We start from the raw sequence: 24789 nt of genomic DNA, 5'->3' as shown, positions 1-24789 counted from the left end.
CACAAGTGCATGGAGTCCCCTGCAGTTACAAGGCCCGAAGTCCCCGCAGAGGGTGGCGTGCAGGCCTCGCCAGCATCCCACATTCCAGCCCCAGGCTCCTCCGCCCACTGGGTGACCTCCCTTCGGCTCTGTGTGCAGGGCCAAGGGACAGGCGGCTGTAGGCGTGTTTGATAAGTGCTGAGCAGTCTTGGCAATGTTGCCGTTAGGCCGTTTATTCCATGAGTGAGTCTTTGTGGATACAGGGCCCCCCTCCTCTCTGCCAGGCACCCCTGGAGACACTGGGGATACAGCAGAGAACTGAACGGGGCTGCTGTGGCTTTTGTGGGAGGAAGGGGGGAGGAGTGGGGGACAGTAGAATGAAGTGTGTGAAGGACAGGAAGCCAGGATGGGGGTGAGAACCACCCTAAAGAGGGGACACTTGATCAGAGACTGGAACCCTGTGAGGGCATGATGTATAAACAAGGGTGCCTCTTATTTATCTCTCTCTTATCTATCCTCAGAAGATTCTAGAACATCTTGGGAGACTCAGCAGTAACTTGGAATTCTGAACCGAGGATATTCCTCTTAAGGAAATATAAAAAAAAAAATTAAGAAATCAATCGTTAATACCAAAGCAAAGTGCTTTTCTCCCCCAGGGAAATTGTGTTAGTCACACGCTCGCTTTTTCATTAGAAAAAAATAATGGGTTTTTGAAGAAGCAGAGAGAAGGCGGGGGGAGGCTGGAGGGGGCTGGAGCCACCAGCTGCTGCACTTGCCAGGGGGGCCACCAGCAGGGGCTGGCGCTGGGCACTCCGTGAACCCCGCTCCGGGTTTGGGGGACAAGAGGCGAAGCCAGTGCCCCTCCCCCTAGGGGTCTCAGATGCTGGACAAGGAGACCGGGGCCAGTCTGTGACGGTGGCATTTAAAAGCTGCCCGCGGCAGAATAGACATTAATAAAGCGAGAGGCACATCACTGTTTTCCAAGCTCTTCACCCACTTCAGCGTGTTAAATGCTGTCGGACAGGTGGCGCTTCCCCCTTTTGAGGATGTGGGACCTGAGTCCAGCTGCTCAGGGAGCCAGACAAGCATTTCTCATTTCCACACGGTTTCCTGGGAGGTGCCCACTTGCAGGTTTCTTAATGAAAGGGGGCCTGAGAGGAAGGACTAATGAGGCAGGTAGAGAGGGCGTGGCCTAGAGCAGGAGCAGAGGGAGGCACCTAGAAGGGGGCAGTGGGAGGGGCCTAGAGCAGGAGCTGGGTAAGGGGAGGGAAAGGCAGGGCTCAGACAGTGGAGCCCAGAAATGGACGGCCATTCCACCGTCCTATCTCTATAGGTTCTGGAACCATTCCCAGTCTTGTCTTGAATTCGTGGCCTTAACATTCTTGAAGGGTACAGATTCGTTCTTTTGTAGAATGCCCCTCCATTTGGACTGTCTGAGGTGCCCTCCTGGTCAGGTTGAGACCTTGCATTTTTGGCATTTTTCTCCAAGGCATTTTATTGGGAGGCTCATGGTAAACATTGATCCCGTTCCTGGGGATGCTTACGTTGTTTTAGGCAGTGCTCAGCAGCAGGCTCCACTGCCAAGCTGCTGATGTCCCCTTTGGGATCACTGAGTGTCTATGGGAGAGACTCTGAGATCAGGTGAGTGTACTCTTACCCTTCAGGCTTTCCCCCATTCCTTTCAGCGTTCATGAAAGATTCTCCACAGTTGCCAAATAGTGGTTTTCTCATCATTCCTTCTGCATTCCGTGGCTGACTTCCCCTGGGGAGAAAGAGTTCAGCCTGTGTTTCGATGTATAGATTTCTATCAGTGTGGATTCATGGGTCCTGACTTCAGCCGAAGGGTTGTGGTTCTTTACCGTGATCATTTATTTTCATGCTCAAGGGATCCCCGATAAGGCCAGTGGGAGCCTCTTCAAAGTGGCCCTGTGTCTTTTTGATAAGTCCCCACGTCAAGAGAAAACAAAACCCAAAACCACGTTCTTACTCTCTGGCCCAACAAGACGTTCTGAGCTCTTCTCGCCCCTCCCCTGCCTCTGTCCTGGGTCCAGTCATTTCTGCCTGGCTCCTGTTTGTGGAGAATGCCCTTCAGGCACCGGTATCGCTGTTGCTGGAGTGTCGTTGCTGCCGGCCCCGTCCGTGGGTAGGGCCAGGGGATCTATGCGTGCACACGAATGCGGACTTACGTGTCTGTGCAAGGCACACACGTGACACCCACGATCCCAGGGTCCCCGTATGCACTCCTGGGCGATTGTGTGTCGGTCCCAGTCTATCCATAGTGATGGCCCAGGTGTGGGTCACTCATCTCAACCCCCCACAGACACTCCCCCCCCACCCCTGGGGGACAAACGCTGTGGCTGCAGCAGCCCTGGGGTCCCTATCATGTTTACGAGATTTGCTTTGGCAAACCCATCAGGGGACTTTGAGGGACACGAATTATTACCCGCAGGTCCCAGAGTGTGCACGGCACCCCTGAGGGTCACATGGTTGAAGGGCAGGCCGACAGAGAAGGAGACTGTGGACTCGGAGCTCTGCGTTTATAGGGCCCAGGGTAGGGTGTCTCTGGTTTCAAGGGTTCACTCCTTACAGGCTAATTGGAAGCCGAAGAGCGGGAATGAGGGCAGGAGAAGAGAGAAGTGAGACCCTAGGTCCCCCAGGGCTTTCTGAAAGAGGAACTTTTATGGGTGGCGCAGCCTCGTTTTCCATCTGGTTGCGTTGCTAGTGGCTGCGTCATCTTGCAGTTGACAGTGCATTCGTCCAAGACGGTTGTCTTCTGACACGTGTTTTGGTGATCAGAACCACAATGTGGGACACTTTTACTATGCCCACCTCTTCCCTTGCGTGTGGGCTGGACTGTGCTACTCCTTCTAATGAACAGAATAGGGCAGAAGGGATGAGAAGTCACTTCAGAATTTCGGTTATAACGAGACCGTGGCTTCTATAGTGCATGCGTCCTGTGGTTGTCACTGTGATGGAGGTCACCTGCCAGGCTATGAAAGGCCCACGTGGCAAGGTACTGAGGGGGGCGTTGGGCCTGTGACCCTTAAGAAGATCTGGATCTCGCCAACGACCACGTGGGAGCTCAGAAACAGATCACCTCCTGTCTCATTCCTCTGAAGGAGACCACAGCCCCACCCGTAGCCGGATTGAATCCTTGCGCTTAAGAGACCCATGGCGCGATGCACCCCACTAAGCCACACCCCTTGCCTGGCCGACAGAAACTGGGAGACCCTATATGTTGGTTGTTTCAAGCCATTAAGTTTTGGGGACACATTGTTATGTTCAGCAATCAATAACTAACACAATATGTTATATACACCACATGTACGTGTATATGGGTGTGGAGAGAAGGACCACATGCACCTGTATCTGTTTTTATATCTATCCTGTATCTTTACATAGTACAAGCCCTGTGTTCCTACAGATAATTTCTTTAGGATTCATTCTAATGAAATCTAACCCCACTCCCTTACTTTCACCATGAAAAAAAAAAGTTACTTACTTTTTTAGACAGAGGGGAAAGGAGGGAGAAAGAGAGGGAGAAAAACATCAATTTGAGAAAGATCAATCAGTTGCCCCCCATAGGGGCCCCAACCTGGTGCCGAATCCACAACCTGGGCACGTGCCCTGACCAGGAATTGAACCAGCGACCCTTGGCTTTGCCGGTTGAGGCCCAACCCACTGAGCCACACCAGTCAGGATGGCTTCCACTGTTTGTAACCTCCTGTCTTCAACAGTGAGAAAACCTCAGCTCCCATCATCCACAGTCTATTGATTTATGTGTTCAGTCTTGGACTACGAGACTGCGATCCTATGTCTCTGAAAAAGTAGCCTTTTCAAGGAAGTTCAATGTTGATTCAGAGTTCTTGTCTTTGGTCAAAGGCATATAGTCCAAATACTTTGAACTTTGTTTTCCCCTCCCTCCCGCCAAAAATAAAAAAGGATGCCCTCCCAGCTTTTCTGGGAAGTGAGGAGTGAAATGCAAAACGGTACACACATTTTCTTCCCAGACAGAAAATGCCCTGATTGCTAGAACATTCCATAAAGAAGGGCTGGGCAGGGGCTTAAGAGGCTCATGGTTCTGCGTTTTCCCCTCTGGGCTGAGGCTGCTCTTTCTCTCTCAGGAAATTATTTGGAGAGAAAAGGGTATGGTGTCGCTTTACGAAGGCCCCGGGGAAGGTTTCAAATTATAATCATTCCTGTTATGCAAAAGGGAGCCACGTGACTGGCTGACTCTGAGGTCTCCCCAGAAAGGCCGGGTCTGGGTGGGGCTTGTGGGGTCTTCCGGAAGGATGGGAACCCGGCTTGGACCGGCTATGCACGCTGGGACTGGGGCCAGGACTGTCTGAGTGGAAAAGAGGTGGCTTCTGTCCTTGCCATGACCTCATTGGGGAGGGTCTCTGTGACACTAAGTCTCCACTCCCACCGTCCTTGGAGGAGGCACCCGTGGAGACAAGGCAGACCCAGACCCGCACTGCTGCCCGGGTGGGTGGGGACAGCAGGCAGGCGCCTACTCAGATGCCGTTGGGTGAACTTCCTGTAAATCACATATTCATTTGACACAAGTAAAAGGATGAACTCTGAGGACGGCTCGGGAAGACGTGGGCCTAATTTCCACTTCTTTCTCTTCCAGGGACAGAAAGCTTGGATAGAAAAAACCTTTTGCAAGCGAGAGTGTATCTTTGTCATTCCCAGCACGAAAGACCCAAACAGGTAAACTGGGAGCCATAATTGAGATGTCATCCAAACCCACACTTGTCCACCAGTTACCAGCAGCTATTTTTTTTATTTATTTATTTTTTAGAGAGGGAAGGGAGGGAGAAAGAAAGAGAGAGAGAAACATCAATGTGTGGTTTCTGGGGGCTGTGGCCTGCAACCCAAGCATATGCCCTGACTGGGAATCGAACCTATGATGCTTTGGTTCGCAGCCCGCGCTCAATCCACTGAGCTATGCCAGCCAGGGTTGCAACTATTCTTTTTTTATATATGTATTTTTAATCCTCACTCGAAGGTATATTCCTTGATTTTAGAGAAAGAGAAAGGGAGAGAGAAACTTTCATCAGTTGCCTCCCATACATGCCCCAACTGGGGATCAAACCTGCAACCTAGAGATGTGCGCTGCCTGGGAATCGAACCCACAACCTTTTTGTGTACAAGATGATGCTCCAACCCACTGAGCCACCTGGCCAGAGCACCAGCAACTGTTCTTCTAGTGTCTCGGGTAGGGGAGCCAAGAAGGATAGCCAGGATCCATCCTCATGGGAGTCATTAGCCAGGGAGTTACTTGGGCCTTAACAGAGTAAGTTCCACTGTTAAGATACAAATAGGCCACTATCCGCCATATCTGCCTCTCACCCAGATGTGAACTCTCACACCCAGGTGGGCCCTCAGTCTCTTAGTGAGCTCTTGACATATTTCCAGGGCAATGTCATTAGAGTTCCATAATGTTATTCCGATGATGCATTACAGAATTGTACCTGAAACCTATGCCTTTGTAAACACATTGGTCACTTTACTCTTCTTTGCTTTTCAGGTGTTGCTGTGGCCAGCTCACCAACCTGCATATCCCCCCTCTGCCCAGTGTGACATCCGGCAAAAATGGGGAGGAGAACAAAGAGGTGGAGAGTCAGCCCGAGAAATGGTCAGTGGGCAAACACACGCAGAGCTACCCGACAGATTCCTATGGGACGCTTGAGTTCCAGGGTGGCGGATACTTCAATAAAGCCATGGTAAGAGAGGGCTGAGCCCCGGGCCTCCCAGAATCCCAGGGGACAGGTGCCTGGGTCTTCTTTCAGGGGTGCAGCTGTCTTCCTAGATAGTTCATGGCAAAGGCACGTAATAGAGCTGCACACTCAGCATTTAATCTGTTTTTTAAAATTTTATTTTATTCATTATTCAAGTAGAGTTTTCTGTCCTTTACTCCCATTACTCCAGCCCACCCACCTATCCCTCCCCACCTCCCTCCCATGTCCACCCCCCCTAGTTTTTGTCCATGTGTCTTTATATTTGTTCTTGTGAACCCTTCCTATTGTCCCCTGAAATTCCCTCTTCTCTCCCCTCTGGTCTCTGTCAGCCTGTCCTCTATTTCAGTGTCTTTGACTATATGTTGCTTGTTTCTTTGTTTTGTTGTTTAGGTTCCTGTTAAAGGTGAGATCATATGGTATTTGTCTTTCACTGCCTGGCTTATTTTGCTTAGCATAATGCTTTCCAGCTCTATCCATGCTGTTGCAAAGGGTAGGAGCTCCTTCTTTTTTTCTATTAATTTTTTTTCATTGATTGATTTTAGAGAGAGAGGGAGAGGAAGAAACATCAATTTGTCGTTCCACCCGTCCATGCATTCGTTGGTTGATTCTTGTATGTGCCCTGACCAGGGACTGAACCTGCAACCTTGGTGTGTCAGGCAGATGCTCCAACCCGCTGAGCTCCTCGGCCAGGACTCGCTCGGCGTTTTAGCCATGAGAGTCATAAACGGCCCACTGTTACAAAGAATGTGCAATGTCCGTAAATCCATACCAAGTTTGTGAGTCTGAGGGTCACACTTGAGCCCAGTTCTGCAGGCTTACTCATCATTCCATCTCTGGTGAAGAGAGAGAAATTGCGTTCTTTGCTTTTTGGTGTCGTCTGCATTTTGTTTTGTTTCTTTTGTCTGTGTGGACCTCCAACCCGCCCACAGTGGGTTAGGAGCTGGAAACATTCCCCCCAAAGTCCGTCCACAGCCTCCCTGGCCTGCACTTGGCTGGCCAAGGAGAATGCGGACTTTCGCATTGGCACGTGAACAGGGAGGCCCCGCCTCTCTGATGAGCCCCACCGGAGAGGGGAGGTGCCCACACTGCGATCCCTGTGGGCACACCCTGAATAATGCACCCACGTGCCCAACTACATATTGGCATGGAATAAAGAAGCAGTGCATAGGGACGAAGGCCTTAACCTCCTCTTCACCTTGAGGGGAAGGTCAAGTCCATTGGCTAACGCCAATGATCCCCACCCCCATCTCCCACTCAATGTGGCCCGAAGGCCACTCCCTCAACAACATCCTGTTCAACCTCTAGGACCCTGATTGTAGGTGAGCCAGCTTTGGAGTTGAATCCTTCAAGATCAGGGTTGCCAGGTAAAATACAGACACCCAGTTACATCTGAATTTCAGATGAACGATGGATATCTTTTTTAGTATAAATATGTTCCAAATCTTGCATGAAACATGCTTATACTAAAACATAATTTGTTGTTCATATAAAATTCAAATTTGGCCCTGGCTGATGTGACTCAGGGGACTGAGTGCCGGCCTACAAACTAAAGGGTTGCAGGTTCGATTCCCAGTCAGGGCACATGCCTGGGTTGTAGGCCAGGTCCCTAGTTGGGGGCACAAAAGAGGCAACCGCACACTGATGTTTCTCTCCCATTCTTTTCCCCTCACTTCCTTCTCTCTAAAAAGAAATACATAAAATCTCTAACATAAAAATAAAATTCAAATTTGACTGGGCGGCCTGGCATTCACTTGCTAAAGCTGGCAACCCTTCCCAAGTTTCCTTCTGTCGCTTGGCCACAGGCTCACACGGAGGCCCCAGAGCCTGAGGGACAGAAAGCCAGACAGCTCTTGCTTGGACAGGCACTGTGGCCTTGCCCCGCTGTGATACGGGAGGCCAAACCACAGCCGGGTGCTGAGCGTCACGCACACTCTCTTGCAGTACATCCGCGTGTCCTATGACACCAAGCCCGATGCGCTGCTGCATCTCATGGTGAGAGACTGGCAGCTGGAGCTGCCGAAGCTCCTGATATCCGTGCACGGAGGCCTCCAGAACTTTGAGATGCAGCCCAAGCTGAAGCAGGTGTTCGGGAGAGGCCTGATCAAGGCTGCCATGACCACCGGGGCCTGGATCTTCACAGGGGGCGTCAGCACTGGTAAGAGCAGACCCAGAACTCCTGGTCTCCAAAGAGCTTTGCAGTCATTGAGATTGGAAAACAAAAGGGATTGCATCTTGGTTATAGTTAGGACAGGAGTGAAGTCTTTATTCAGTAGCTTGTTGGGTTTTTTTAAAATTTTGGTGTGATCGTTGCAATGGTCAACATTTCCAGTACTCACCATGCATGCCGTTCTTTGAACGGAGCCCTGTATGAGCCTCGTTTTCGTTGAGGTTCTTGACTGTCCTGTCTCTAGCACATGGGAGAGGTAAGTGAGGCACAGGGAGGCTGAAGGACATGCCGGGCAGTCTGGCTGTCAACTTTAGCTGAACGCAGCCAGGGAGTGCCACAGAGACCCTGTGACTTCCCTGCTTGGAGACCTGGAAAGAGAATCCCTTCACAGCCAGTTTGGTTTTGGTTTTGTTGAGTTTTGAGAAAGGAAGGGAGAGAGACACATCCATTAGTTGCCTCCTGTATGCTCCCCAAATGAGGGTTGAATCCACAACCTAGGCATGTGCCCTGACCGAGGATTGAACCCACAACCTTTTGGTGTACAGGATGATGTTCCAAGCAACTGAGCCACCCAGCCAGGGCCAGGGCACTTTCTCTTGGAGATGAAGATCATTATGTCTCAGCGCTGTGCTGTGGGGAAAGGAGTGGCTCAAAGAAGGGGGTCCCTGAAGTTCACAAACAATGAGATGCTGGGAGGTAAAGGACCTAAAACATGTGACTTCCGGCTGCTCCCAGGTGTCATCAGCCACGTCGGGGACGCCTTGAAAGACCACTCCTCCAAGTCCAGAGGCCGGGTCTGTGCTATAGGAATCGCTCCCTGGGGCATCGTGGAGAATAAGGAAGACCTGGTCGGAAAGGATGTAAGGGTTTTCCCCTCAGACATGGCCCATTTGTCAAAATCAGTCTTTATTTTGAGGTCATTGTAGATTCCCTTCTCCCTCTGGAGTAAGAAAGAGAGATCCCATATACCCTTTTCTAAAAGGGTACATCTTGCAAAACTATGGCCCAATACCACAATCAGGATCTTGACGTACGTGCAATCAAGATACACCTGTGGTTTGTCACCCCTACCCACACTCTCCCTGCCCCATGTTGCCCTTGGACATCCACACCGAACTCCCTCCCACCCCCTGGTAACCGCCATCTGCCCCTACCTCTAATTTCATCACTTCAAAAATGGCACGTCAGTGGGTCACACAGCATGCAACCTTTGAGGACTGGCTTTTTCACTCCACAATAATCCTCTGGAGATCCGGATCATATGCATATATCAGCAATTTGTGGTTTCCCATTGGCTCTTACCAATAAACCTGCCGTAAACATTTTGTAGACAGGACTTGGCGCTAACGTAAGTTTTTATTTCTCTGCGATCGATGATGCCCCAGAGTGCAATTTCTGGGTTGCTATTATCCAAAATACTTTCATCGTTTCTCATTTAAGATAGACATTTGCAAACACAAAACAATCGTTCCTTTGAGAGACTAAGAAAGGGTAAGAAACACGCAGTTAGAGGAAGCCGTTGCTTTGTGCGAACGCATGCTCACCTCCCGTGCTGGTGCCCCACTCTGATTCATGCTGCGTATTTTGCCAGGTGACGCGAGCCTACCAGACCATGTCCAACCCCCTCAGTAAGCTCTCCGTGCTCAACAGTTCCCACACCCACTTCATTCTGGCCGACAACGGCACCCTGGGCAAGTATGGTGCCGAGGGGAAGCTCCGGAGGCAGCTGGAAAAGCACATCTCTCTGCAGAAGATCAACACCAGTAAGTTCTGGCGAAGGCCAAGGCCAGTGGGCTGCCTGAGGGAAACTGCCCCCCCCCCGGGGTATTTAAAACCTTAACCTTGATTCCTGGTAGAGCAGCAGAAGACAGCTTGCCTCGAGCCTTTTCCTGAGACACCTGCAAAGCACACCCCACTGAGCTGTGTCCTGAGGCTTTGCCCCAAGATCAGCCAGGAGGGTTGATGCAAGAAACAGCTCTGCAGCAGTTGCCATGGTGACAGCAACTGCCTGCCATGTTGGCGCATGGTTCCAGTTCCCTAGAGTTGCTGTAGTTATCTTTTTAATGCTTGAACAAAAACCATTTCTCCAAGACTTAGTATGGTTTCTTCCATCCTCTGAGTGTTGTGTGATCCCTGGATTGAATAGCTCCAGCTTTGGTCTGTCAGCCAGACCAAGGCTGCGCAGGGGGCACGTGCCTGGGGGAGAATGCTGAGGGCAAGTTAGAGGGGAAGGAGCAGTCCTCAACCAGGCTCAGTGATAACAACAACTCGTTAGAGTGAACACAACCAACGTAACCTCTTGGAACATGCTCCTACTCCAGTGACCTTTATAGTTGAGCAGTGACTTTTAGTGATTTAGTAGATCACCAAAAAGTGATCTTCGAGAGTAGTTTGTCTTTACCCCGACTGGTGTGATTTTTGTGAATGAAAACCTGGAACTGATCATTAGGAAGCGCAATTACAGGGGCTGTCTTCACAGTGATTACAGGGGAGAGGGCCTGCTACGCAAAGTTGTGGATTTCCAGGGATCCGCTCTCTGTTGACAGATTGGCTGGTGACTGAATTTTTTGTTCTCCCGTGTTCTCATTTTTCTGGACTTGTGAGTTTCACACCGCCCAGCTTCGCCTGGCCACGTGACCGGTGGGCTTCCCTTTGTCATCCTTTGCCTAGGGCTCTGAGTGGGGCAGGGACAGCAAAGGGGGGCTCAGCTGTCACCTCTCACAGCACGGAGCTTTGGAGAGTCCAGCCTAAACCACGAAGAATGCATTCCGCTCCATTTCTGGAAATGGAGGGGATTCAGGCACTGCATTCCCGGATGTCTGAAATGCTAAGCGTTGCTTGGGTTGGGGACCTCAGAGACAGGGTCCAGGTCATCTTGGTCCATTTTTCCAGTTTCTCTCGGGCAGGGCCGGGCCCAAAGCGGGCCCTCACACACCCATTTGCTGAACTGAACTTAACCGAGATTATTCTGGTAGGAGTTGTTCAAAACACAGTGAACTTCCTGACTGTAGAAAGGTGGCACAGAAGCAGACCAGAAGCCCTGAATTCCCCCACTTGAAATTCTTAGCTCTCGCTCTGGCCGCCCCCAGCCTGGCTCAACTGGTTGTCCTGCAAAATGAAAGGTCGCCGTTCGGTTCCTGGTCCGGGCACCCCCAAGCCTGGGCTGCAGGTTCAGTCTCCCGTGAGAGGCAACCAATCTGTGTTTCTCTCCCTTTCTCCCTCCCTCCCTCTCTCTAAAAAAAAATAAATATATATATATATATATATATATAAAAGATTTTATTTACTTATTTTTAGAGAAAATAAAAAATTAAACTAAAAAAACTAAAAAAAACTAAAAAAATATATATATTTTAAAGATTTTATTTACTTATTTTTAGAGAGGGAAGGGAGAGAGAGAGAGAGAGAGAGAGAGAGAAACATCAATGTGCAGTTTCTGGGAGCCATGGCCTGCAACCCAGGCATGTGCCCTGACTGGGAATTGAACCTGCAATGCTTTGGTTCACAGCCCGCACTCAATTCACTGAGCTACACCAGCCAGGGCTAGTAAGTAATATTTTTTTAAAAAGAAATTCTTAGATCTCTTGACATATGCTGGCAGAATGTCATCCAGAGGCCTCCCAAACAGTGAGGCCGAGGACACTTCTCCCACGTGGCATTGGTGGATGGCAATCAGATGACTCTCACGACATCTGGTGAAAGGTGCTCAGAATACAAGGTCACGGCCAGGCTGGGGTAAAACTGTGAACGAGGCACATGTGTCTCTGCTGCCCTTCCGTCGCCCGAGCCCCAGGTTTTTGGACCCTCCTGCTGCCTCCGGCCTCCCAGAGCCCACCCGCCCTGCTGGCTCTGACACCCATGTCTGCTGGCTCCTCCCTTGTCCCTGGAGAGCCCTGTGGTCTGCTGGAGACGGGGGAGGACCCTCAAGGGCTATCGTCGGTCCATGGGTTTGCTCTCCCTGGACTCATTGCCTGTTTCAGAGGCTGGAGGCAGCAACACCTACAGAACTGACCACACCGACAAGCCAGTTAAGGTTTACAAAGTACTTGGATGTCCAAACAGTTTCTTATACTCATATTTGATGCCCCTTTAGGAGACAAAGGGGGCAGGGTGATGATATACCTTTAACATATGTTCCCGTAGGGCCCGTGGTGGCTTGGTCATATGAGTAGTGCATGAGGCCAGGAGGGTGAACTGAGCTCTTTTATTGCTGTTTCATTCTTGTTATTGCTTTAGCAATTTTATTTATTTGATTTTAGAGAAAGGAGAAGGGAGAGAAAAAGAGAAGGAGCAGTCACCTCTCGTAGGCACCCCCAACTGGAGGCCGAACCTACAACCCAGGCATGTGCGCTGACCGGGAATCGAACCTGTGGCCTTTCGCTTTGCAGGACAATGCCCAACCGACCAAGCCACACTGGCCGGGGCCACTGTGTCAGACCCTGGGGCAGGGCAGCAAGGGAGGCCTTTTTCCAGCTGAGAGAACCTTCTGGTGTCTCTCCCCTTGAAGCAGCCTGCATGTCAGCTGGGCTGTGCATGGAGCTCCCCCTCAGAGGATTCAGAAAGGCCGTGGTTTTGAGGGTCTGTTTTTTTCCAACGCGGCCACATTGCAGGGTTTGAATACCAAAATGAAAACCACTGCCATCGGGTCTCTCCGTGAGCACGCGCACCTGCCCACCGCCCCATCAGTCCGGTGGTCAGTCTGTAATCTGGGGCGTTCACACGAGCCGCAGCAAGTGCCAGGACACGGGTCTGAGGGCGAGCGCGGTGTGTGTTGCAGGGCTGGGCCAGGGCGTGCCCGTCGTGGGCCTCGTGGTGGAGGGCGGCCCTAACGTCTTCTCCATCGTCCTGGAGTACCTCCGCGAGGAGCCTCCGGTCCCCGTGGTGGTCTGCGACGGCAGTGGACGCGCCTCGGACATCCTGTCTTTCGCGCACAAATACTCGGAGGAAGGAGGGTAGGATTTCCGACCTCTTCCCGGGGGGTGGGGTTGTAGCTACCTTGCTGGGTGAGGCCGAAAAGAAAAACCTTAGCCATTCCAAAAACGTAAAACACGGAAGATGCATGCGATGCTCCCATTTCCCGAGGCTGGCGGGAGAAGGAGCCCTCAAGACCCGCGACGTTTCTTACAGAATTCCTTCTTTGGGGGGACACGCTCTCTCCCAGCTTCGTCTTCCCTTATAAGGTTTGCCACAAGCCCGGAATGCAGGATGAGTGTGAACACAGTTTCACACTCAGCTCCCTCTGCGTCTGCTGTCCCGGGATCCCCTCCAATAGAAAAGTTTCCGACCAAAGGCACCAGATGGACCTGGAGACGTCAGACCGATTCCCGCTCACCGACCTAACTTACGCTGTCTTCCTCTCTTTGGCGTTCCCTTTAAACAGGGTCATAAATGAGTCCCTCAGGGACCAGCTCCTGGTCACCATGCAGAAAACATTTAATTACAGCAAGACCCAGTCGCTTCAGCTGTTCGCAATTATAATGGAGTGCATGAAGAAGAAAGAGCTCGTAAGTGTCTTGGAAATATTTCCGAGCCAGCTCCGCTGAGAGAATCGTGTTTCCTTCCTAATTCTGCCCATGTGTGCGTGACGGGGTTGTTCACGTCCCAGCTCGGCTTTTCCAAAAGACGGCGCACAAATCCACACCAAACCGGCTGTCACGTCCACGGGACGGCAGCTGCGTGAGCTCGCAGGGTCGAGCGACCCGGGTGCGTTCAGACCTCGGTTGAGGTTAGGTGACGTCATGCCGCGTCACTCCAACGCTAAGGTGCGCGATGTTAATCGGATCTAAAGATCTGAGGACCGACACGTACACCACTCTTTTAGGTGAGCTTGTAAAATCCTGTCCCATCACTTTCCAAATACATTACAGGCCTACCTCACAGAGAGCGTGGGCTCCGTTCCAGGCCACCGCAACAAAGCGAGTTGTAATCGTTTTGCCGGTGGAGGATCTTACCTTCAATTTGTGTAACAAAAAAAAATGCAGTATCTGTGAAGTGCAATAGAGCAAAGCGTCGTAGTGAAACGAGATGTGCCTGTAATTATTTCCCACGCCTTGCCTCCCTAATGATTCTCGTAAGGGATAGGCACCCTCATTGCATGCACAAGGTAGCCTCTTCAAAATTCTACAAATTTCTTTTAAATACAGGCATACTTCAGAGATATCGAAGGTTGGGTTTCAGACCACTATGGTAAAGCAAAGATTGCAATAAAGTGAATTTTCCCCAGTGCATAAAAGAAGTTCCATTCACACTCTATTGACACGTCTATTAAATGTGCAATAGCATTATGTCTAAAAAAAATCAATGTGCACGCTTCAGTTCAAAAATACTTAATTGCTAACAAATGCTAACCATCATCCAAGGCATCTGCAAGCTCTCTGTCATCGTTTAGCTGGTGGAAGGTCTTGCCTTCAATTTGTAAGCTCGATACCTGCAAAACACAATAAGATGAGGTAGGCCTGGGCTGGTGTGGCTCAGTGGATTGAATGCTGGTCTATGAACCAAAAGGTCGCTGGTTCGAGTCCTGATCAGGACACATGCCTAGGTTGTGGGCTGGGTCCCAGTAGTGGGCACACCAGAGGCAGCCTCACACTGACGTTTCTCTCCCTCTCTCTTTAAAAATAAATAAGTAGTCTTGGCTGGCGTAGCTCAGTGGATTGAGCGTAGGCTGCGAACCAAAGCATCGCAGGTTCGATTCCCAGTCAGGGCACGTGCCTGGGTTGCAGGCCATGGTCCCCAGCAACTGCACATTGGTGTTGCCCAGTACCCGGTGGCAACCCAGGCATGTGCCCTGACTGGGAATCGAACCGGTGACCCTCTGGTTTGCAAGCCCGCACTCGATCCACTGAGCCACACCAGCCAGGGCTCAACGTCTCTTTACTCAGTGTTTTCACGATCCACCTGTTTCCAGGTCACCGTGTTTAGAATGGGTGCCGAGGGGCAGCAGGACATGGAGATGGCGATTTTAACTGCCCTGCTGAAAGGTGAGCTGTGGGGAGATGGCGCCTCCTGATCTTTCAAGAAATCCGTCCCCTTCCCCTGTTGGTGGCGGAGCCCCGAGCCAGCCAGCTGCCTAGACTCGTCTCAGTAGGAAGCCACGGTAGAACGACAGGGGTCCTCGATAGGGGCGCTGTCAGCCTCGGACCATGACAGCTGAAGTCAGAACCAGTTTCCATCTGCACCCCGTTCATGAAGGGTTTCCACTCACAGAGGGTAAACCCCAAATAGGTCCCCTTCCCCCACACTCCAATCACTGCACCCTGCAGTGTCTTGTCCAATTTCCCTGCTCCTCTCCTAATGCCATGCTGGCTGCAACCTGACCACTCCTGGGGTGGCTTGGGGGCAGGGACCTCCTGCCTGCCTCTTGGCTCTGCTGGGACAATGACAAACAGCAGGAGAGAGGAGAGGGCGTCATCAGCCTAGCTGTGCTGGGCTGGTTCTCTGAACGGCTTCACGGTAGTGCTCTCCTGGGCTGCCCTCACCTCCAGCCTGGGGGCGCAGCACCCACTGGCCTTGCCTGGCGGAGGCCTGACAGTCCCAAGTCCAGATAATGGTCCTAGAGTCCCTAGGTGGCCTCCAGCCTCTCCAGGGCAGCCCCTTGAGAAGATGGAGTTCTTAGCTTTGGGTCCTAGGCGGTCACTCCGGGGCACAAGAGAAGGCAGCGATGCTGAGTTCCAGCCCCGCACCCTGGGTGGTCCAGGCCCGGAGAGAATCGCCTGCTTTCTTGCCTTTCCAGGAACGAACGCGTCAGCTCCGGACCAGCTGAGCCTGGCGCTGGCTTGGAACCGCGTGGACATAGCGAGAAGCCAGATCTTTGTCTTCGGGCCCCATTGGCCGGTGAGACTGTTTTCCGATTCATATCATTTCTCCTGACTTTGTCCAGATGTTTCTGTCCTGTGCTCCCCTTGTGACCCCCCCCCACCGGGGCTCAGTAAATGATCTGGGGGGTTCTGATGATTCAATGCTTGATCCTCTAGGATTATTAAGGGATGTTGTTGTTATTTAACATCAAAGAACCAGGAGGAAGTTAGAGCTTGCCAGCACTAATCACAAACTCAAACCAGTGCTCTTGAAGAAATTATCACTAAATATTTTAGCATGGCAGGTGAAAGTGGGTTTTACCCTTTTATTTATTTATTTATTTTAAAGATTGTATTTATTTATTTATTTCTAGATAGAAGGGAAGTGAGGGAGAAAGAGAAGGAAAGGAACATCTATTGGTTCCTTTCTTGCACACCCAACAGGGGACCTGGCCTGCAACCCAGGCATGTGCCCTGACCGGGAACTGAACCAGCGATCTCTCGGTTCAAAGGCCAGCACTCAATCCACTGAACCACACCAGCCCCAGCAAAGATTTTACCCTTTTAAACAAAAGAGAAAAATAGCTCCTTAAAATTAGATGCAATGATTGCACTGAGGGCATAGAGTTTTCAAACTGTTTCACAAAACTCTGGAGGCCCCGAGGACCCTGTGTAAGTGTACTCACGTTCGCACGAGTGCATGGTACATGTGTGTGCTAACATGCACGTGTGTGCATGTGTGTGTCTTCCCCATTCTGCTTGCTGTGGATGCAGCCCCTGGGCAGCCTGGCCCCCCCGGTGGAGAGCAAGGTCATGGAGAAGGACAAGAAGCCGCCCACGGCAACCACCAAGGGCGGCAGAGGGAAAGGAAAAGGCAAGAAGAAAGGGAAGGTGAAAGAGGAGGTGGAGGAAGAGACCGACCCCCGAAAGATCGAGCTGCTGAACTGGGTACGTGGGGGGGTCTCTGCTCCCGTGTCTCAGGATTGGCTCCAGCCCTACCTGGGGCCCTGGCTCCCAGGAGGCCACGGGAAGGCATTGGTGAGATTGCAGCTGTATCACCTGTGCTGGGGAGCAGCTGTCACGTTGTCACAGACGTCCCTGCTTTGGGGGCATAAAGCCACTGACAGAGGAGGCTGGGTCATCAGGCTCAACGGCAGGTCTCTCTGCCTGGCAGACGTGCAGGTGCTCGAGGTGGGAGAACACGGGCAATACCCCAGCCGAACAAGACACGAGGCCTGGGACTGGGTGCAGGGGAGGCTGACAGGACCCACCTCCGGCCTTGTCACTGCTGGGACACAGGCCAGACAGGGCTCCGGGCCTCTGCAGGGACAGGTGGCTGGCACGGTCACTGCCGCTCACCCTGGTGGCACACTGCACGCCCTCTCGGTCCCGCCTGGCTGCCACACAGGGGACTTTAAGTCAAGGAAACAAACTCTGCCCAGCAAGCCTTCCCATGGTACCCAGGGCTGCAGGCGCTGTCATGCTTGAGGACAGAGATGTGAATACTAAATCATGGTAAATAGAATAGTGCCATCTACCACCTTAGGAACCGTTTGTGGAGGTGGGAGCTTGGAGATTCTAGGACTGATTGCAGTTTTATTTAGAAAAGAATGCAACTCATGTGGTTTTCTCTTTCGTGTTTATATTACGAGAGAAGCGAATAAACCATCTTAATTTTAAAAAAAGTGGAAACTAGAGAGGGCAGTGGCAGTTTGGCTGTCATGTTGCATCGTCTTCAGCTTGTTTTAAAAAAGGAGAGAATCACTCCTTTTTCTCACTATTTTTTAAAAAGATTTTATTTATTTATTTATTTATTGTTAGAGAAAGGGAGAGAGGGAGAGAAACATCCATATGCGGTTGCCTCTCGAGCGCCCCCTACTGGGGACCTGGCCCACAACCCAGGCATGTGCCCAGACTGGGAATTGAACTGGCGACCCTTTGGCTCGCAGGCTGGCACTCAATCCACTGAGCCAGAGCCTTTTCCCCCTTTTATCGAACTTGGATGGCTGGTCTGACATATACCAGCAGGCCAAACTGATGGGAAAGGGGAGGGGAGATGGGTGTGTTTACTGATGACAGAGAGCAGAGAGAGCCCTGTTTAGAAAGCTATAGAATCTGGGGCCAGAATACACTTTGGGGGATGTTTCCAACCTGCCTCCTGCCTCCTGTCCCCCCAAGAGGACACTCCCAGGCTCCCCTCCTGCCCTCGCGCAGGTGAACGCTTTGGAACAGGCCATGCTGGATGCTTTGGTCTTGGATCGCGTGGACTTTGTGAAGCTCCTGATTGAAAACGGAGTCAACATGCAGCACTTTCTCACCATCCCGAGGCTGGAGGAGCTTTACAACACCGTGAGTGGCCAGGAGGGGGCGCCAAGGGGAGCCCTGGGCGCCCCGATTGCTGGTGCGCGGTGCCCAGAGGGTCCTGGAATTATTGAAAAACCATTTCAGTGGGAGGGCCCCCACTGAATGGCAGGCAGGTATCCTACCGATTTATTTATTGTTGTTACAGTTTTTAAAACCCCAGGGTAGGCTTTTGCTCCAAGCTGAAGAGGAAACCATAGTTAACATGGCTGAACGCTTGCCTTTCAGAGACTGGGTCCACCAAACACTCTGCATCTGCTGGTCCGGGACGTTAAAAAGGTGGGTCTGCCGTTTTGTTATCCTTACCTATGGGCATCTTTCCATAACGTATTCTTTAAAAATGTATTTACGGATTAGAGTTGGCAAACAGCATTGTATTAGTTTTGGGGGTACAATATAGTGATCAGGCATTTGTATCCCTTACGGACTGACCTCCCCCCCCGAAGTCCAGTGACCACCCGACCCCATACAGAGTTATGGCAGTATTACTGGCTGTATTCCCTGCACTGTGCTTTGCAATCCTGTGACTGTTTTTCTGATTTGGACTGCTCAAGAACACATGTTACAGAACAACTTTTCAATTTCTAAAATGTATGCTCCTCTTATTGGCGGCCTAAGAAATAATGAACCCCTCTCTTCGTGAAAAGAATTCATTTACGATAAAAAAAATCATCCTTTTTAAGTCTGATGCTCCTCCTCTCACACGATAGGCTGAGAGAGTGGTTAGGGGTGGGCTGCACGGCCAAGGCCAGGGCTTCAGCCAGGGGAGGGCCCCCCTACGGCTGCCTGGGGCCAACTTCTGTCCCTGCTGTCTCGAGCTCTGTGTCTGCGTTAAGACCTGCCACTCTGCCTCTTTCTCAAAGTACCGTGAGGACATGCCTCTGTCACTCTGTGTGTTCCAGGGAGCGAAGCAGCTGTCCTTGTTCCTCTCTTCTCCCTCTTTGGGAAGTGACATCTGTTCCCTGTTTCCCACTGCTATGAAGTAGAACAGTCTATATGCTTGGGGGACCCCCTCCGGTCACCCTCCAGCCCTGGTCTTTCTCGAGTCATGCGGCCACAGGCTAAAGCAATGAATGGGGTTGATGTTGGAAGTAATTCATTCCACTGGAATGCCGCAGTCCCTGGCATGCTAAGGGTGGCGTGTGCATTCATATTCTCAGCCAGAGAGGCTAACTCAGATGAGGGAACAGAGGAGAGACTCCCCAATATTCTGGTCACGTGTCATGTAAAAGTCTAGTTGTAACAGCAGGAGACAGTCGTTGGACCCTGCCCCCTCCCCACCTTCCGATCGCACCAGGTCGTTTGTGGGTTCAGGTCCTTACTGAAATCTGGGAGCACCCCAGAAAGTCACAGGTCACCATGGGAAGCTGCCTCTGGAGATGCCGGATCCCCAGGGATAGTCCCTCCATCCACAGCCTCCCGTGGAGCCCACCTTCCTGTTCCCCGTGAAATGTGGACTCCAGCCCCCGGAAGTGGGCTTCTGCCCTGCAAGCAGCTAGCAAAGCCCCTTCTCCACAAAGCCCATCTGCTTGGACAAGGGAGGGTCACCCAGACGCACGATTCACTGCTTTCCACTGCAAGCCATTCTGCCTAAGTCCAGTCTCTCCTACTGGACTTCTCACTCTTCTCCCTGGGAAGGTTTTATCATTTTCTAAAGTATGGCGGAGTCACATGGTGATAGACTTAGTGCCCTTTGGTGCCCCGTTGTGACCCTAGCGCCCGAGCAGGGACCAGGCAGGGATGACTCTGCGTGCCTGAGGGGTGAGGGTCGAAGTCCGCGCTTCTCGCAGGGCCTGAGACTCGGCCTCTTGTCTTGCAGGGCAACCTGCCGCCCGATTACCACATCAGCCTCATCGACATAGGGCTGGTGCTGGAGTACCTCATGGGGGGCGCCTACCGCTGCAACTACACGCGCAAGAGCTTCCGGACCCTGTACAACAACTTGTTTGGGCCCAAGAGGGTAGCGCTGAGCGACCGTGTGTGGTGCTGGGTGGTCTCAGAGTCACGCGGGCTTCCTTGTCGCCTTTCCCAATAACTCAGCCTGTTTGGAGTTGAGCTCCTCACCCCGTCCCCAAGCGCGGCTGCCCTTCCTCCTGCAGGGACTCGGGTGTGAGGACCTCACTGTCCCTGTAGATGCCCAGGCTTCACCTGGGGCCACTGGCCTTTATCCTTAATGAGTGGAGATGCTCAGGCCCCCCAAGGGGGGGACCCCTTTGCATCTGCCCTCCCCCCCCACGGACTTTGTTGCTGCCCTCTTCATCCAATGGCCGTGGGGACCTACTTCTTCCAAAGCAAGGGTTGGATCAGTGGCTCGCCCCCTGCTCAGAGGCTCCCAGGGCTCCTCACAGCCTGAAGATTCACTGCCAAGGTCACTGTCCCAGCATCCAAGGCTCTGAGAAGCTGACAGTCATCCCCATCCTGTCATGGGGAACCACAGACCTCTGCCAAAATCAAATTGTATGGCCGTGGTGGCTGAGTCTCCCCCACACACCCCCGCACCCCAATCAAAATTCTTCATTTAGCACAAGCCCAATGCAAATAGCCCTTGGCTTGCAGTTGGACCCCATAGCACGGTGCCCGCATTTCTGTGAGTGAATTTCTCTGGTTCCGGCTGGAACGAGGGTCACGTGTCTGCACACCCTTCCCCTCAGCTGACCTCACGGAAGCCGAGCTTCCCTATTAAGGCATTTCCTTTCCTTGGCCATCATCCTCAATTGTTACTCTATTATTATATCTCTTGCGAACTCTCCTGCTCAAGTCCCACTAACATCGGTTATCTGACCAAATTGTTTTTTCTTCCTCCCCTTTCACCATGCAGCCTAAAGCTCTTAAACTCCTGGGAATGGAGGTAAGTTGGGTTTGTTTTCCACAGTTTATGGTACCTTGGTCGAATATGTGTGCCGTCTTCGTTTTGTGTTTGCTTAACACAAAATGAGTTTGTTTTTCTTGAGTCAATCCAGTACACTATACACACCAAATTTGTTCTGATGATTCCGTCAAACCATGAAAAGTAATCGTAGGTGTCTTGAAAAGTTAGATGTTACCCAATTCATTTTCTAGAATTAGCAAGACCATGGTTTCCAAAGCAGACAAAGATCAAACCAAAAACCTTGGAGAATAATGGCACTTATAATCACAAAAATAATAAATAAGCCCAAAATGCATTTGATGGAATATTGTTAAAGTCATAAACAAGTAATTAAAGTCTTCTAAGAATGCAAATATGTTTTAATGTTAATAAGTCTTTAATAGATTGCCTCATATCAACAAGTTAAAGCAGAAAAACAGTGTGACATGATCATTTTTCAATGGATGGTAAAGAATTAAAAAAAAAACTAAAAATAGAGCTGCTGTATGATCCAGCAATATGACTTCAGGGTCTTTATCTGAAGAAAACAAAACCACTAATTTGAAAAGATAAATGCACCCCTAAGTTCATTGTAGTGTTATTTATCATAGCCAAGATATGGAAGCAACCTAGGTGTCCACTGATGGGTGAATGGATAAAGAAGAAGTGGTATAGCTCTGGCCAGGTAGTTCAGTTGGTTAGAGTGTCATCCTGATACACCAAGGTTGTGGGTTCGATCCCTGGTCAGGGCATATACAAGAAACAACCAATGAATGCATCAATAAGTGGAACAACAAGTCCATGTTGCCCTCTCTCTTTCCCCCCTCTCCCAAAAATCAATCAATAAAAAAGGAAGAAGCTGTGGTACATATATACAATGAAATATTAGTCATAAAAAGGAATGAAATCTTGCCATTTGGGACAGCACAGATGGACCTAGAGTGTATTATGCTAAGTGAAATAAACCACACAGAGAAAAATACCATATGATTTCACTTCTAGTTGGAATCTCAAAAAACTGACATGAATGAACAAGCAAAACAGAAACAGATCCACAGATCAGGAGAATGAGCTGATGGTTGCCAAAGGAGGGGGTGGGGGTGCGTGAATAAAAAAGAAAAAAAATTGTAGAATAATTTCCTTAACTTTTTTAAAAAAATTAGTTTACTAGAAGCAGACCACCAAAATAAAAGAAATGAGAATAAACATACTTCCTGATGTGATTAACATACATGGAAAGCTTATGGGAAGAGGAAATCCATCACTGAGCAGTGGACCACTGGGGTCCTTTCTATTACAATCAAGAACAAGATAAGGTAGCCTGTTATTGGTCACATCAGAGTTATCCCCATTAGCTCTTCAAGTATTCTGGAAACTGTACCACCTAAAGAATATTTTTTAAAACACCTTAAAAAGGGAGGAAATAATTATCAGCAAAAAAATATTTTGTATCTAAAAAACCCAGGAAAATCCTCTAAAAATTTCTGTGACATTAGGACAGAAGTACACTTAAGAAGGAACCTTAAGAACAGAGCACATAGACACAAAAATATTTGAGTAGGGGGTGCAGGCTCTCTCTGGCTCTCAGGAGCTCTCCTTCCTCAAGGATGCCTGGGTGATCGTGCCGCAGCTGCCTGCATTGCCTGAGACCCCTAGGGAGGGCAGCCACCCTCAAGAGACCATGTAATAATGAGATTTGAGGATATAAAAAGAATAAACTAGCCCTCGCTGGTGTGGCTTAGTGGATTGAGCCCTGGCCTGTGAACCAAAGGGTTGCAGGTTCGATTCCCAGTCAGGCAGGGCACCTGCCTGGGTTGTGGGTCAGGTCCCCAGTAGGGGGCGCATGAGAGGCAACCACACATTGATGTTTCCCTCTCTCCCTCCATTCCCCTTTCTCTAAAAAATTGAAGTAAAATCTTTATAAAAAAGAATAAACTAGAGGGATGGCAAGACAACAAAAAATCTTTTGTGGAAGAAAAGTAATATTTAACTCAAAGAATCTAGAAACATCCCTACCCCCCGCATGAGCATGTCCTCCAGGAGAAGAAAGAAAACAAACCACCTCAGCCTTCAGCAACTGACCCTGATTAGTTGGCAACTATTAACCATGAGGCAAGTCCACCCACCAGCCAAAAGATTAAGGCTCGCTGAAGGCTCAGATGAGATTAGCATTTTTTAGCAATAAAGTATTTTTCTTATTAAGTGGTCTGGAATTGAACTTGCCATAGGTCCGAGGTGTGCCTGTCTAAGATGCCAACGTTTGCATCCAGTGTCAGAATGCATCTTAATCTGAGTACAGCTGGTAGTAGTATTTATTTGTTGTGGAAATGAATACATATTAAAATGCAATGCAATGGTAATTTAGAAAAAAAATACTGGCCTTGACATAAAGTTCTTTGCACATAAAAAAATACTTAAATGAATGGAAGGAAGGCCATGTCACAGAGTACTGAAACTGAGTATGGTGAAGGCTCTTCTCACACAAATTCCTGTGTTACATCGCATCCCATTTCTGGGTGGATTCGGGGTAGGTGGTTTTGGTTCTGTGTTCACAATTAAGGCAGACCTTTAGCATGGTGGATTGTGGTCGCTGGAGTTGTGGTCCTATATGGGATATGGTATGCAGCTTTCCGTAACTTTCTGTTCTTTCAAAATCTTTGAGTCATGTCGGGTTTGTCTGTTGGGCGAAGTTGTGGTAGCTCTCGCCTCTAAAAATAGCCTGGTCTCAGCCCTGTTTGGGGAGCTGCCTTTTACTACTTCTAAAATAACTTGCATGTTATGGGTCAATTTGGGCTTTCTATTTCCTAGAGTTAACTTTGGTCATTTATATTTTCTTTTTTTTTTAAGATTTTATTTACTTATTTTTAGAGAGGGAAGAAAGGGAGAAAGAGAGAGAGAGAAACATCAATGTGAGGTTGTTGGGGGCCGTGGCCTGCAACTCAGGCATGTGCCCTGACTGGGAATCGAACCTGCGACACTTTGGTTCGCAGCCCGCTCTCAATCCACTGAGCTACGCCAGCCAGGGGCTATATTTTCCTGGAAAACAGTGATTTCATCTAGACTTTCAAGTTCATTGGTGTTAAGTTTTACATAGTATTCTAATTTTTTATTTATTAATTTTTTATTGATTTTAGAGAGAGAGAAACATCGATTTGTTTTTCCACTTATTTATGAATTCAGTGGTTGTTTCTTGTATGTGCCCTGACTGGGGATCAAACTCACAACCTTGGTGTATCGGGATGATGCTCTAACCACCTAAGCAACCTGACTAGGACCCATAGTATTCTAACTTCTTGATGTCTTCAATATCTTTAGCTGTGTGCCATTCCTTGTTCCAATTTTTCAAAATTTTTATTTTCTCTTTTTTTCTTAACCATATTTGCCTATGTATCTGGCATGTTTGCCTTATCAAACAACTTTCTTTATTCTGTTTTCTATTTTAATAGTATCTGCTTTCATTTTCATTCACATCTTCCGTATGTTTCCTATAGTTACCATGCTATTTTTACTGACTCAGTTTGAAATTGAGGTTTGCTCCTTTTCTGTCTTCCCTGTGTTCCAACAAATGTACTAAAAGTATAATTTTTCTCTGAGCATTGTTTTCATGGTATCCCACAGGTTTGGGTAAATAAAACCTTCATTGCCATCATTTCTAAATATTTATAATTGCCTCTTTCATCCAAGAGTTGTTTATAAGCATATTTTAACTTTTCTAGGTACAGGCTTTTATTGTTGTCATTATCCCACTGTTGTTCATTTCTAATTTTATTCTTTGAATGGAGACTAACAAGAAATCACTGAGATATAAAATCTTAGAGCAACTCGGGTTTAATGCCTGGTTGAATTTTGTTAATGATTCACGTATGTAGAAAACAAATGTGTATTCTACGTTTG

At 49.6% G+C, this 24789-nt stretch overlaps 1 protein-coding gene across 2 annotated transcripts in view; it reads left to right on the top strand.

Moving 5' to 3' along the window:
• The window catches only part of TRPM1 (transient receptor potential cation channel subfamily M member 1), a 68702-nt gene that overhangs the window by 14808 nt on the left and 29105 nt on the right, over positions 1–24789 (top strand). For both annotated transcript variants that reach the window (XM_045824979.1, XM_045824978.1), the window contains exons 2-15: positions 4613–4692; positions 5513–5708; positions 7665–7878; positions 8626–8750; positions 9482–9653; positions 12668–12842; positions 13271–13394; positions 14798–14870; positions 15623–15723; positions 16461–16634; positions 17901–18035; positions 18276–18326; positions 19867–20007; positions 20866–20895. In XM_045824979.1, the coding sequence (XP_045680935.1) occupies positions 4613–4692; positions 5513–5708; positions 7665–7878; positions 8626–8750; positions 9482–9653; positions 12668–12842; positions 13271–13394; positions 14798–14870; positions 15623–15723; positions 16461–16634; positions 17901–18035; positions 18276–18326; positions 19867–20007; positions 20866–20895 (1791 nt within the window). The remainder of the gene's footprint in view (positions 1–4612; positions 4693–5512; positions 5709–7664; positions 7879–8625; positions 8751–9481; positions 9654–12667; positions 12843–13270; positions 13395–14797; positions 14871–15622; positions 15724–16460; positions 16635–17900; positions 18036–18275; positions 18327–19866; positions 20008–20865; positions 20896–24789) is intronic.

The sequence above is a fragment of the Phyllostomus hastatus genome, unplaced genomic scaffold (genome assembly GCF_019186645.2).
Source record: "Phyllostomus hastatus isolate PE091 unplaced genomic scaffold, TTU_PhHast_1.1 phas_scaffold_555, whole genome shotgun sequence".
NCBI classification, from domain to species: Eukaryota; Metazoa; Chordata; class Mammalia; order Chiroptera; family Phyllostomidae; genus Phyllostomus; species Phyllostomus hastatus.
This window is presented reverse-complemented; position numbering and strand designations above follow the sequence as displayed.